The sequence below is a fragment of the Delphinapterus leucas genome, chromosome 16 (assembly GCF_059928025.1).
Source record: "Delphinapterus leucas isolate spDelLeu-1000000601 "Yukka" chromosome 16, BTC_Dleu_Yukka2, whole genome shotgun sequence".
NCBI classification, from domain to species: Eukaryota; Metazoa; Chordata; class Mammalia; order Artiodactyla; family Monodontidae; genus Delphinapterus; species Delphinapterus leucas.
In genome coordinates, this window is record NC_143144.1 from 76042067 (window position 1) to 76056401 (window position 14335).

Consider the following 14335-nt stretch of genomic DNA (forward strand, 5'->3'; position numbering starts at 1 on the left):
GTTGATTGAAGGCGACAATGAAGATTGAGTTGAGAGGCAACATCTCTGGTGAGCACAGTGGTCACACCAAAACCATGATGCAGGCGTGCCAATGTTGTTCCTTTCCGCCAGGCTGTGTTCTCCAAGTGTGAGCATGTTCATCTCCATGTGCACATCAGTGAAGCACAGGCCTGTAAAAACACAAAAAGAACAAATGAGAAGCTATGTTTCCAGGTCCTACATCTGTCCCTGATTTTATTTTGTAAATAAAAGGAAAAAAAGTAGGAAAGTATTCTACAGTTCTTGAAGAATCTCTAGAAAGAGCCTGGTTTGGCTCCTGTAGTGGCTTGGATATATAAGTAATGGCATTATAAGAATGTTTTGAAAGGAGTAAAACTATAAAGTCATCTTATTTTTTAAACTCAAAAGTAATTGCCTCTGGATGAACCGTGAAACTTTCTCAGCCGTGTTGCCATTGATTGCTGTTATTCCTAGTTAACAAGGTGCTGCCAGATCACTAATAAGATAAAAAGGTGTGTCCTATTGATTTAGTGTAACCGAAATAATGGAACCAAAGTTAGCTTGTTATTTTAATAAAGAGGTCAAATATTTGTGGCCTGAGCTTTTCTTTCCCCTTTGTAAGCCATCTTATTCATTTTCCTTTGAAAAGGAATAATTTTTAGTGCTGGGAATATTGATACTCAAGTATGTGTATTTTGGCTCACTTTGTTTTAAAGTTATAGCATGTGTCTAGGAGGGGAAACAGAACAGCAGTTCGCAGTAGGACAGTTGAGGATCTGTTTAGACAGCCCTCTTAGCAATTTAGATTGTTAAGTTCTATGAGTATAGTGGGAGGTACTTGCAAGTGAGAAAGCAAATTTAAACTGAAGAACCTTGAACATGTTCTTCATTTTGGGTTTTAGGTTTAATCTTGTGGTTCCTCCAAAGGGCAGAGATAACGAAGCCTTCCAAGACTTTAATGGTGGAATCAGTTCCCAGCTGGCTGGTGGAGAGTTTTCTTTATTCTGTATTGCCTTTGAATTAACCAGTTGGACTTATTTCCAGGTTTCCTAGTATTTGGAATTTATTGATAGACAAGACCAATTTGGCCAGCTGTTTTGTTTAGGCACTGTCAGTAGGTGTTCTTTTTTTTTAAATTATTTAATTTTTGGCTGCGCCATGAGGCTTGTGGGATCTTAGTTCCCCAACCAGGGATTGAACTCAGGACCACGACAGTGAAAGCGCCGAGCCCTAACCACTGGACCACCAGGGAATTTCCTGTCAATAGCTATTTAAACAGAGACTTAACACAGTCATTCACCGCTTGGGGAATGAGGGCCAGTGAATGAATCCACCATGACGGTTGTTCACATTCCCTTGACGTTGTTGCTGCTGTATCAAGGTGTGATCACAAACCCACACGAGCAGATTTTATCTCATTACTACAGAGGTACGCCTGATCTAGAGACGCTCCCAAGAATTTTCTTTGCTTATTTCTGAAATGCATAGATCTTGACTATTCACTACAGTAAGTTTTGACAATTTTTGCGGCTGTGTAATCACCAGCTAAAACAAGAACTAGACATTTCTGTCACTCAGATAGTTCTCTCATGCTTCTTTCTGGTCCACTCCTCCTCCCATACAACTACTATTCTGAATTTGATCACTATAGGATAGTTTTGCCTGTTCTAGAAGTTTATATAAATGGAACCAACACTGTATACTCTTTTGTACCTAGCTTCTTTTACTCAAAATAGTGTTTTTGAAATTCATATAATTGTTGTTTTATTTGCAGTTTACTCCTTTTTATTTCTAAATAGTTATTCCATTGTATGAATGTACCACAGTATGTTTATCTGTTCTTCCCAGAATGCTTTTGAGGAAAATTTGTCAGTGGCTCCGTGTAGACATAATGGTGTAAAGATGTTGAATGAATAAATTTCTCTTAAGTTACACGTCTTTATAGGAAGTATATATTTTACAGTTATATAAAGTACTTCTAAATTATCTGGCTAAAGTTGAGATCACAAAGGAAGAAGTCGGCATTTTTAAAAACTTTAGTAAAATTTTAAATTACATAGAAAAGTGGAGAGCAAAGAATATACTAATAGCAAATATTTAGATTTAACTGTAGCTGTTTTGCCACATTTTGCTTTTGTTCTTAATTTTCTTTTTCTTAAGAATTTTAAAGTAGATTATAGACATCATGGTATTTTTTTCCTTAAATATTTAGTATGTATGTCTAAAAGGACATTTCCCTAATAATCACAATACCATTATTATGCCTAAGAAATTACTAATCATTCCTTAATATTGATATAGATATTTCATAGTGATAGCTGATAACTTTTTTCCACTCAGTTCTATTATGAAAATTTGGTATTTCACAGGAACAGAAAAAAGCATCAGAAAAGAAGGCAGTGATGGCTGCTTTGACAAAAGGACAAGAGGAAAGTGCTCAGAAAGCTAAAGAAATGGCTTCTCCGCCCTCAGAATCTAATGAGTCCAAGAGGAAACTCCCACTCGGAGTCTGCGTTTCTTCTGTGCACGTTGATTATGAGTCTTTTGAAGTTGGCACTGGACAGGTAAGTTAACGTATTGACTTGGGCCATGTATTTTATGTTGGAATCACATATCTGTATTATTTGGGTTAGCTTTAGATTCTTTAAATATTTATTCAACAGTTTTTTTTGGTCGAGGGGAGAAAACTGAATTTCTCTTAATAAAAATTGTATGCTTCTTTCACAGTGTTGGAAATGAGGGACTGAATGTGTACTGAACATATCACCTAGCTTTTGAAATTGTCCTTATTCAATTTTTTTCACCCCTCATAATTTTATAGCATTAGTGTCTTAGCCACTAGCAATGGAAGTGGTGATAGTTAGAAAATTATTTTCAGGGTATAGTTAAACTTCTGTGAGAGATGCTTGCTGCATTCCCTCAATTTATGTTTTTTATTACTCATAATTCTTCCCTGGGGGAAATATTCCTGTAAAAACCTACCAAGTAGTTTATAATGCTGCATTTAATGATATATTGTTTCTCAATGGCTTAAAAGTATTAAAATCTTTTTAGACAATATTACTTTCAGTATATTTATAGTTGTTTATATGGTTCCATTCTCTTAAGTGAGTTCATGACTGATTTAAAGAAGGCAGGAAATGTTATTGGATGTTTGCTATAGCCTGTTCAAGCTTTTAAGCCTAACTCATCCATAAAATTTGCATTTTATTTATTTATTTATCTATCTATCTATTTATTTAGGCTGTGTTGGGTCTTCGTGGCTACGCGTGGGTTTTCTCTAGTTGTGGTGAGCGGGAGCTACTCTTTGTTGCGGTGTGCAGGTTTCTCATTGTGGTGGCTTCCGTTGTTGCAGAGCACGGGCTCTAGGCACACGGGCCCTCGAGCACAGACTCAGTAGTTGTGGCGCACAGGCTTAGTCGCTCCACGGCACGTGGGATCTTCCCGGACCAGGGCTCGAACCCGTGTCCCCTGTATTGGCAGGCGGATTCTTAACCACTGCACCACCAGGGAAGCCCCAAAATTTGCATTTTAAAAATGTCTTTTTTTTAAACATGAGCAAACTTGAACAGATTCTAGCAAATTAAAGGCAGGTATTTCTTCACCTACCTGTGAAGGTTGGAGTGTCAGAGTTGTGGAACCAGGGGCTCTGCGCCATCAGGACACTCTCACCTGCCTGCCTCTCCCTGGGAGTTGGCCTTCTTTTCCAGTGAACCTGGAATGGTGGGTGTCAGTGGCTCTGGGCTCATCTCCTTATAGCTTTATTACCATAAGAGGTAAAGGAATGTACCCCGATAGGTCCAATTAGGAAACTTTTAAGAAGGGATTTTATTTGACCTCGTTTGAGTCTCAAGTCCATTCTGGACCAATTCTTGTTGCCTGGGGAATGGGGCATGGTTGATTGACCCAGCCGAGGTCACATGCCATCTCCTTTGTTACCCAAAGTGTTGTGGTAATCCACAGTGTGCATCATTCATTGCCAGAAAGCCAAGAAATACTGATTTAAGCAAAAGAAGAGGGGAAAAAAAAATCTCTTAACCAGGACTAATCACCATTAGCAGTTTGAACAAGGCCTTCTACACTTTTATTTGAGCATATATTTACATATATATTTTAACAAAAATGGAAAATACTAGAATATCATACATATCTTCCTTGACTCACGATGGGGTTATGTCCTGATAAACCTATTGTAAATTGAAAATATCCAAAGTGAAAAATGCATTTAATATACCTAACCTACCCAACATCATAGCTTAACCTCATCTACCTTAAACGTGCTCAGAACACTTAACATTAGTCTATAGCTGGGCAAAATCATCTAATACAAAGCCTATTTTATAATAGGCTGCCATATAACAAAGTATCACAAACTGGGTGGTCTTAAGCGCCAGAAACTTATTGTCTCACAGTTCCGCGACTGAGGTGTCAGCAGGACCTTCTTCCTCTGAAACCTGTAGAGGCATCCTTCCTTGCCTCTTTCTAGCTTCTGTTGGTTTGCCGGCAGTTGTTAGCATCCTTTGGCTTCTGTGTTCATCACTCCAATCCTCCATCTTCACATGGCAGACTCCCTTTGCCTTCACATCATCTTTCCTGTGCATGCCTGTCTCTGTGTCCAGATTTCTCCTTTTTATAATAACATCAGTCATATTGGATTTAGGGCCCACTGTAAGTGGCCTACCTCCAAGTAAGGTCTGAGGTAGTGGTACATTTCTCTTTTGGAGGGAACACATTCAACCCATAATGTTGGACATGTAGGCAATTTTTCATTCTTTTAAGCAATCCAGTGATAAACAGTTTTAAACCAATTTTCTGTGTACATTTTTTATCTTTCTTTCAGTTAAATAACTGGAAGTATTTATAGCTGGGCCAGAGGACGTGCACATGAGAATGTTAATAGTTATTGCTGCTTGCCCCTGGAAAGGTTGTGCCAGTTTGTACTCAACTGGCAGTTTATAAGATTGATTGCCTCTCTCTCCTCTCCCTCACTAGTACTGATATTATCATTCTCCTTTAAAAATATGTAGTATTCTTACTTGTGTAACTTCTTCTAAAGAAATAATTTTTTACATGAAAATAGATTTTAATTTTTTAGTATTTCATTTATATCTTTGATAACTGTATCTCACTGTATTTCTTTGAGCACTAGAGAGGTTAGATGTTTTATCACCTATTTTTTAGGGTTTTTTTTGTGTGTGTGATGTGCTGGTTTACTATTTTTCTATCGGGTTGCTTTTCTCTTACTGATAGTTAAGAATTTATATATTAAGGATATTGGCCCCTTGATGTAAATATTTTTTCCAGTTTATAAATTTTTTTAACTTTGTTTTTTCTTCTCTTTTTTTTTTCTGGAACTGGGGGAAGATACATAATCTTGAGAGTATTTTGTGGCCCTCATCAGTAGCAGAAACTATTGAATTTGCAAATATAAGGGCAAACAAAGGGATGTGAAGTCGAGACTTTGTTAGAAGGGCAGCCTAGTTAGTAGAAAGAGCATTGGTTTGGGAGTTAGAAATCCTCATTCTGCCACTCACTATGTGCTCCTGGGTAAGTGACACCACCTATTTGGGCTTCACTGTCTTCGTCTGATAAGCGGGAACGAGGGTTCCTGCCATGCCCTTCGCTCTCAGTGGACCTCTGTCATGCACTTGGATTATGCCATTCATTGTTCTTCATTCTCAGGATACTAAAATGATGAAGACTCATATTCTGTCACTGAGCAACAAACAAAAGAGCTTTGTAACTTATAGAGTGCTGTCCGAATGTGGGTGCTCTCTCTCACTCTAGGCAGCTCTCAGTGAACTGAGACGTTTCCCCCAAACGAGCTCTTTTGGGATAAATCACATTTTTTTTTTTAAACATCTTTATTGGAGTATAATTGCTTTACAATGGTGTGTTAGTTTCTGCTTTATAACAAAGTGAATCAGTTACACATACACATATGTTCCCATATCTCTTCCCTCTTGCATCTCCCTCCCTCCCACCCTCCCTATCCCACCCCTCTAGGTGGTCACAAACCACCGAGCTGATCTCCCTGTGCTATGCGGCTGCTTCCCACTAGCTATCTGTTTTACGTTTTCTAGTGTATATACGTCCATGCCACTCTCTCGCTTTGTCACAGCTTACGCTCACATTTCTAATGGAAAGAAACAAGCCTAACGAATGAGGATGGTAGTTATAATAGAAGTAACAGTCATTGGATGCTTAAAATATGCTAAGCACTTTATGTGGATTAGGTTATTTTTCAACCACATTATGAGTTTGGCATTGTTATGATCCCCATTTTACAGATGAGGAAACTGAGGTGGAGGCAAAAGAGGTTAAGAAACTTGCCCAAGGTCAGTCACACAGTGGGGAATGGAGTCAGGATTCAAACCCAGGCAGTTTGATTCTAGAGTCTGTAGTTTTGACCACATTTATAACTAAAATAAATATAATGCTTCCATACACTATATATTTTATGGTTTTTACTTACTTCTTACTTACTTACTTTTTTACACAGTAAGTAAAAGTATAGTCACAGGATGTATTAGTATGTAAAGATTTCAAAAGGAAATTTTTTGGTCCTTTTCAGCTAGCAGCGGCTGTCTGTGACTGATATCAGCACTGTAAGCCACACCTTGAGGGGCATCAGCTATATTGGGATGCTTTTAATTAAGTGCAGTTCCAGTTTGAACTTTTGAATTTTGTATTACATGACATTGGAATGACCATCTTTCATTGTTTTCTGATCCTTTCTAGGTTTCTGTTGTTTACAACTCCTTAGACTTTGAACCAGAGATTTTCTTTGCCTTGGGATCTCCAATTGGTATGTTTCTCACTATTCGAGGAGTGGATAGTATAGATGAGAACTACAGACTTCCTACCTGCAAAGGGTTCTTCAATATTTATCATCCAGTGAGTGAACTGCATTTACTTCTATTTTGAAGAAGACGAAGCGCCAGTCCTCTTTATCCTAATAGATTCTCAGATTCTTATTTCTTAGGAATTAATACTGATTTTGATTTTGTACAACTCAGCTCTCTGACCTAAAAAATACAGTCTGATACTTTCCGATAAACTTTTCTACCAAAAAGACTTTGTTCAAGGAAATAATTTTCTTGCTTTGCTTGCCAAGTAATTTTACCCGGAAACTTGGAATTCTTCTTATAATTACCAGTATTTGAATAAGGTGTGAAAAGAAAATCAAAATCTCTGGTTTGCCAGATACCTGTTTTCTCACTCAACTAAGATATATAACTCAAAACAGCTTTTCATAGATTTCTAATTCTTCTATTTGTAGCTTGATCCAGTGGCATATAGATTAGAACCTATGATTGTACCAGATTTGGACCTAAAAGCAGTTCTCATTCCGCATCACAAAGGCAGAAAAAGACTTCATTTAGGTAAAAAGCAAATACTATAAAAACTTGTTTCCTTCCTGTCATTTTGTAATCTGTCATTTGTAATGAATTGTGTCCTTCCTGTCATTTGTAATGAGTTATGAAAATTTTAACACTAAGTTATTTATTTAAATGCCTACATTGTTCAGAACATGTTTACTAATTATTTGCAGGAGCTGTAAAGTTATGAATGAGTTCCTTCTCCTTAATGATTTCTCCTTGATAACTTTCTAATTGTTGACATAATAAGGAATGGAGAAAGTTGGTAATAAAGTGATGAGGTGCATAGATTTTGATAGAATTTGGTTATAGTTTTTGGAATTGGGAAGCAAAGTAACTTTTGAACTAATGACCAAACCATCAAGAAATAAAAATTTGATGATAAGTCAAGCAAGCTGTTTTTTCCTTGCTAACAAACTTTTCCTATTAAAAAAATTCATTAAACAAAATGGATTGATAATAATTCCAAGTAGGGTTTAGGTTTCTTTTATGCCCACTAATGGTGTATAGTACTTCTTATCCATAGGTTTAAAAGAAGGAACAGTGATCATGCCCTCTTATTTAAAATATCTTTCTTTTTTTTTCTAACGTTGCACCATGCTTTATAAACACAATTAACTCTTTTGAAGTTAAATGAGAAATTTGATATGCTAAGACTATGAATTCATATATTTTTTATTAGACAAAAGCAGAAAAGGTGAAGGGGCAGGAGTTCCTTCATTTTTAAATTAGAAGTTTAAATTGTGGTTATATCAGAATCTCAAATTCTCAAAACCATTTCCAATACGTATTAGAAAAACAATCATCTTTTTAGTATTGTGGGCCCATTTTTTAACTTACAGTAAAAATAAAGCACATAAATGTGCTTATTACATTTTTATGGTATTTGAACTCCGTTTTTTTTTTTTTTTTTTTTTTGCGGTACGCGGGCCTCTCACTGTTGTGGCCTTTCCCATCGCGGAGCACAGGCTCCGGACGCGCAGGCTCAGCGGCCATGGTTCTTGGGCCCCGCCGCTCCGCGGCATGTGGGATCTTCCCGGACCGGGGCACGAACCCGCGTCCCCTGCATCGGCAGGCAGACTCTCAACCACTGCGCCACCAGGGAAGCCCTGAACTCCTTTTTTTTTGGTGAGAGGAAATGTATAAGTTTAGGCTGGATCAAGTTTAGTTGTCAAAAAAAAAATGACAGAATAAGACTCCTCAAAACATTTTAATACGTTGGAAGTTCTTGGCTGAGAAACTCCATATATTTGACATTTAAGAGAAGAGTAGGAAGAGATATGGGAATATATGTATATGTATAACTGATTCACTTTGTTATAAAGCAGAAACTAACACACCATTTTAAAGCAATTATACTCCAATAAAACTGTAAAAAAATAAAAAATAAAATAATAATTAAAAAAAAAAAAGAGAAGAGTAAGAGGTCTTATCCTGTCTGAGAACAGTATAACTTTTGTTTTAATTTTTGTGGTGCAGAATTTAACCCAGTAACTAATAACTTGATATGTCATCTTAATCTCTTTAGAGTTGAAAGAAAGTCTCTCTCGTATGGGATCTGATTTGAAGCAGGGTTTCATTAGCTCTCTGAAAAGTGCTTGGCAGACATTAAATGAGTTTGCCCGTGCTCATACCTCTTCAACTCAGCTGCAAGAAGAATTGGAGAAGGTAGCCAATCAAATCAAAGAAGAAGAAGAAAAGCAAGTAGTTGAAGGTAAATTTGACATTTGAGGCATTTTCCAGTACAAATATTACATAAATTATTTGATGATGGTTTTCCATTGTAGTCTTTTTTGTTGAAGTGTAGAGGCTCTTCCTATAAAGGAAGATCAGGATAAACTGTACTTCAAAATGCATGTCATCCTTTTTTTTTTACTAGGCTTTGGGCTCATAGTTGCTGAACCTTTTACTCTGCAGGCTTAAAATTTTGTTGAGATTCATAAGGCCAGAGTGGAATGTTAGAGTGGAGAACTAAGTTAGTATTCAGGCACCTGAATGACCCCCTGTGAGAAATGTTCTCCTGGTACTGTGTCGTTGTAGACTGTACACCTAATGTCAGGTCGTTGTGCCGTGATGTTTTTGATTCTTTCAGATTCTAATTCTATTTCCTTTCTTTCTACAACGCTCTCTCACCCCTTTTCTTCAAAACTTCTGTCGGCTCGTTGGCTCTTTCTCCTCTGTCTCGGGGAACCAGCCCCTCTTCCCCTGGCTCTTTGGAGGAATGGGAAGTGAGCCTGGTAGTTCCCCAGGTTGCTACGTGTGTCAAGCAATATTCTCTTGAGCCCAGAAGGTCAGCTAAAGTCAAAGGATAATGATTAAGTGATTGACTTTGATATTGAAATGGTTTAAATTCTAGCAGAAAAGACTGTTGAAAGTCCAGATTTTTCCAAGGATGAGGACTACTTAGGAAAGGTTGGAATGTTAAACGGAGGCCGCCGAATTGACTATGTTCTTCAAGAAAAGCCAATAGAGAGTTTTAATGAATATCTTTTCGCTCTTCAGAGTCACTTATGCTATTGGTAAGTATTTTCATCTTTGATAACATTCATGTGGCCTTTACGTTGCAGCACATACAGCAGTTTTAGTGAGGTTCTTGCTGATTTACCATTTGCAATTGGAATGCCCATATATTCAAAATCAGTATTTTCCCCCTTTAGTTTAGTTATCCACAAGATGGCAGCATGTCATCTGCCTTTGACCAAAGGCCTTTGGTACTTGCACACCGTTTTTGCAGGGATGCCTTTCACAGAATGGGAATGGTAGGGACTTTGAAAGCCATCCTTTTGTGTATCCTCCATCACCAAGGAGAACTGCAGCACAGCTATTTTGGAGCTGATTGGTATTCATCCAGTTTTTAAGGACAGCTCTGGGATTACACTACTTTATTTTCATTTGCCCTCCTTAGGTAGAATTGAATAGAACCAAAGCTGCATTCTCCATCTTTATGCATAGAGGTTAATTTCTTTCTTTTTTAAAAAAAATTAATTGATTTATTTATTTTTGGCTGCATCTTCATTGCTGCGTGTGGGCTTTCTTCGTTGGGGTGCGTGGGCTTCTCATTGTGGTGGCTTCTCGTTGCGGAGCACAGGCTCTGGGCACGTGGGCTTCAGTAATTGTGGCACGCGGGCCCAGTAGTTGTGGCTCGCGGGCTCTAGAGCGCAGGCTCAGTAGTTGTGGTGCACGGGCTGAGTTGCTCCACAGCATGTGGGATCTTCCCAGACCAGGGCTCGAACCCTTGTACCCCTGAATTGGCAGGCGGATTCTTAACAACTGTGCCACCAGGGAAGTCCTAGAGGTTAATTTCTAATTATCTCTTAAGTAAATGTGCTTTTCTTTGTAATAGGGAATCTGAAGATACTGCCCTGTTATTACTTAAAGAAATTTATCGAACAATGAGCATTAGTCCAGAGCAGCCCCAGCATTGATTGGACTTCAGCTTCACTGTGTGAGTTTATCTTTATTGTGTGTATAAATTCTGAATGTTTCATTCTGAAGCCTCTTTTATGGAGTTGATGTTGACTATAATTTTTTCTTTTTTCTGTTTCCTCTGAGTGTTTTTCTTTCTTTCTTTCTTTCTTTTTTTTTAAATTCAGAGTAGAGACATTAAGGAACCGAACTCACAATACCTTAAAAAAATAGAGGTTTATTTTTCTTACATAACAGGAAGGGTTCGTCTGTTGAATGATGTCACTAGATCGTTTGCATCTTTTCACCTGCCTGTTGGCTCTTGTTGCCTCGTAGTTATTAGATAGCTCCCATAGTTCTAGATATCACATCTGTGTTCGGGGCATGAAGAAGGTGAGAAAGGGTAGTATGGGTTATATCTATCTATCTTAATTAGGAAAACAGAAGCATCTCTGAAAATTTACTCACGCCTGTTGCCTAAGCCTGTGTCACATGTCCTATGTCCCCCCTCAACCCCAAACTGCTTGAAAGATCGTAAAGGTTTTATTTTAAGCATTCCCAGTCATTATCAAGGGAAGGAATAGAGAAGGGGGTTAAACCTATAATGCATAAACCAGGCTGCAAGTTGGCCACACTCTGTAACCTGACCGTTCTCCTGAGACAGCCGACGCCAGTTTTTCCTCACTAGATTATACATCATTTTAAAAAGTAGGTGATGTGTTTTTTAAAAAGAACTTTTATAGCCTCTGATAGAGTGAAGTGCAAAGTGGTGAGCTCTAGATTGCTGAAATCGAAAGTAGTTCCCGGCACTTTTTGGTTTTTTAATCATAAATGATAAGTTCAGTCTTCACCTTCTTATTTTGGAGAGGTAACCACTTTTAGTAGGATTTTCTTAGAGAAATTTTCCTGTTGCGTGTCCAATCAAATATGTGTTCATGTCAAAACAAAGGGATCTCATTGACTATATTGTTTTGTTCTGCAACTTGATGTTGTCGGTCAGCCGTACAGCTTGCATAGTAACTTGTGTAGATCTTTTTCATTCTCTTTAATGGCTACATAGGAATCCATTGTATGGCTCTGCCCCATCATATTCAGCCAGCTTCCTGTTCAAGGATATTTAGGTCATTTCCTAATGTGTATTAGAAAACCTTAACAGAGTAGGTAAGAGGTATAAAAGGCCATTTTGTAATCAGACTTTTGATACAGTTTTATCAGTTTTCAGCATTTCTGATATTATAATATTAAAATAAACTAAATGTAATGTCAAGAGTTACCTCAGTCCAGATTTTCAATTATGAAATAGTCATTCAGTTGGTTGACAGATATTTGTTCAGCACTGACTATGTGCCAGACGCCAGTTTTCTTCCTGGGGGTAAGTGGTAAATGAGGTTGCATTCTCACCTTTAAGGAAATTGCCTTCTGCTGGGAGGAGATTACAGTAAGCCTGTACTCTATAATTCAAAAGTAAATGTCAGCTATTGATAGGTTCTGTGGAAAAGACAAAATAGGAAGAGGTTGAGAGTGACTGGGGGTGCTTCCAGGAAAGGCCTTGCCAAGCTGATGGTATGTGAGTTGAAATTTGAATGATGAGAAGGAGGTGGACACCTGGAGGTACGGGGAGAAAAATCCAGGCAGAAAGAAGAGCAGTTGCCAGGGCCATGAGATGGGAGCCGATGTGTTGTGTTTGAGGGACAGAGAGCAGACCCGTGTAGCCAGAGGGGAGAAGAGGAGAGAGGTAGGTGGGCCTGACTACGAGGGATCTGGTAGGACGTTTACGTTTTATTCTAAGAGTAATGGAAACACTGGGCGTTTTTAAGAAGAGGAGTGACATAATTTGGTTTATACTTTAGAAAGATTGCTTTGGGTGCTGGGTGGAGGGTGGACGGCTGGGCAGGGATGGAGGGACAACAGGTAAGAGGCTGGTGGTGACTCCGACTGGGGTTGTAGTGATAGGGATGGTGAAAGATGATTGAACTCAGGTCTAGTGCGGGGGTAGCGATGTCCAGGACTTACAGATGAGTTCAGTGTGGGGAGTGCGGGAAAGAAGAGTTAAGGATGACCCTTAGGATTTTGATGTGAGCAACTGAGTGGTTGCTGGTACCTTTTCCTGGGAAGGCTTGTTGGGGAGCAGGTTTTGAGGGTTGTGGGGATGGAGAGTTGGTAGTGGATGATGTTAGTCTGAAGATAATAATAACCTTAGAATCATCAGCACATACTTGCCACCTGAAACCAGAAACTGGATGAGGTCACTTAGGAGTGTGTCAGTGGAGAAGAGAGAAGTCTGTGAAGTGAAAGAAAATCCAGGGGCTCGTGGTCTCAGGGAAGCTGAGAGATTGTTTCAAGGAAGGAGCAGTCAGCCATGTGAAATGCCACTGAGAGGTCAAGTAAGAGGAGGACCAAGAATGGGCCTCTGGCTTGAAGAGGACATAGGACATCATTGGTGACCTTGAGCAAAGCTGTTTTAATACAGCAGCGGCTCAGTGGGCTGAGGGGAGGTAAGGGATCAGAGGAACGAGTTTCGCTGTGAAGGTTAACAGAAACAAGACAGGGACATTTTATGATATTAAGGTGCGTTCGTTTGCTAACGACAGTGATCCAGTATTGAGGGAGAAGTTGAGAATGCAAGAACTAAAGGGGATATTATTGGAGGAAATACTTGAAAAGTCAATGGGGGATAGGGCCAGGGCAGATCGAAGGGTCTTGTCTTAGAAAAAGAGCAGGGCTGCCTCTTCCATGGCACTGGAGGAAGGCTGAGTGAGGGCACGGTATGGGCAGTGGGTAACGGTGGTGGTGGGTAGAGCGGGGTTCTCTGGCCTCCTGTCCTAAGTGTGTGAGAGTAAGGTCACGGTCAAGGGCTGTGGGAGACGTGAGGAGAGAGGGGAGCAGAAGAACACTCACCTCGGAGTGTGGGGAAAGGGACTTTACCAGCAAAGGGTGGTGGGATTGTACTGCAGGCTTGAGTGCCCGTTCGATATTTTGGTCGTAAATTTGAAGTGAGCACAGTTAGCACGATCGCCTGACTTTTCTCTGGCCACGTGCTGCTACTGGGTTGAGGCGCACAGCAAGAGATAATTGGGTTTACTAGGATTAGGGTTTTGCCGGGTGACCAAGACAGGAGGAGAAAGACAAGGAAGCTAAGGGAGGTGATAGAGACTGAAAAAAGCGAGAGGTCAGTGCAGGATGAGGTCGGAGAATCACAGGAGTGAGGAGTTTCCCAGTGGGTGACCCAGAGGTTGGGATGGGAGACGCAAAGTGAGGATCACTGAGGCAGCGCTGGGAGGGAGTCACTGTGCCCTGGGATCTGGGTGCTGCGACCCTCTGCTAAACAAGTGCTCTGTGTGCTTCAAAAACCATTAAAAAATTATAAAACGATAGTGCCTCATACAGAAACTAAAGAAAAATGTAGAAAAGAAGCAGCAGAAATCACCTATAATCTTGCTAACCAAAAGTGTTAGAAGTTAATCCTTCTAAGCTTTTTCTAAGTCGTGGTGTATTTCATATATTTTTTTAACATCTTTATTGGAGTATAATTGCTTTACAATGTTGTG

At 39.3% G+C, this 14335-nt stretch overlaps 1 protein-coding gene across 8 annotated transcripts in view; it reads left to right on the forward strand.

The window, feature by feature from the left end:
* The window catches only part of SEC23IP (SEC23 interacting protein), a 52908-nt gene that overhangs the window by 27414 nt on the left and 11159 nt on the right, over positions 1-14335 (forward strand). For 7 of the 8 annotated variants that reach the window (XR_016388183.1, XM_089898244.1, XM_089898243.1 and 4 more), the window contains 6 exons: positions 2370-2564; positions 6742-6897; positions 7283-7385; positions 8911-9096; positions 9739-9901; positions 10726-10827. Coding sequence is in view for 7 of the 8 variants with exons in the window: in XM_089898244.1 (XP_089754370.1) it covers positions 2370-2564; positions 6742-6897; positions 7283-7385; positions 8911-9096; positions 9739-9901; positions 10726-10807 (885 nt within the window). In the remaining variant the exon portion in view is untranslated. The remainder of the gene's footprint in view (positions 1-2369; positions 2565-6741; positions 6898-7282; positions 7386-8910; positions 9097-9738; positions 9902-10725; positions 10828-14335) is intronic. The other variant, XM_022568600.2, reaches the window with a different exon arrangement.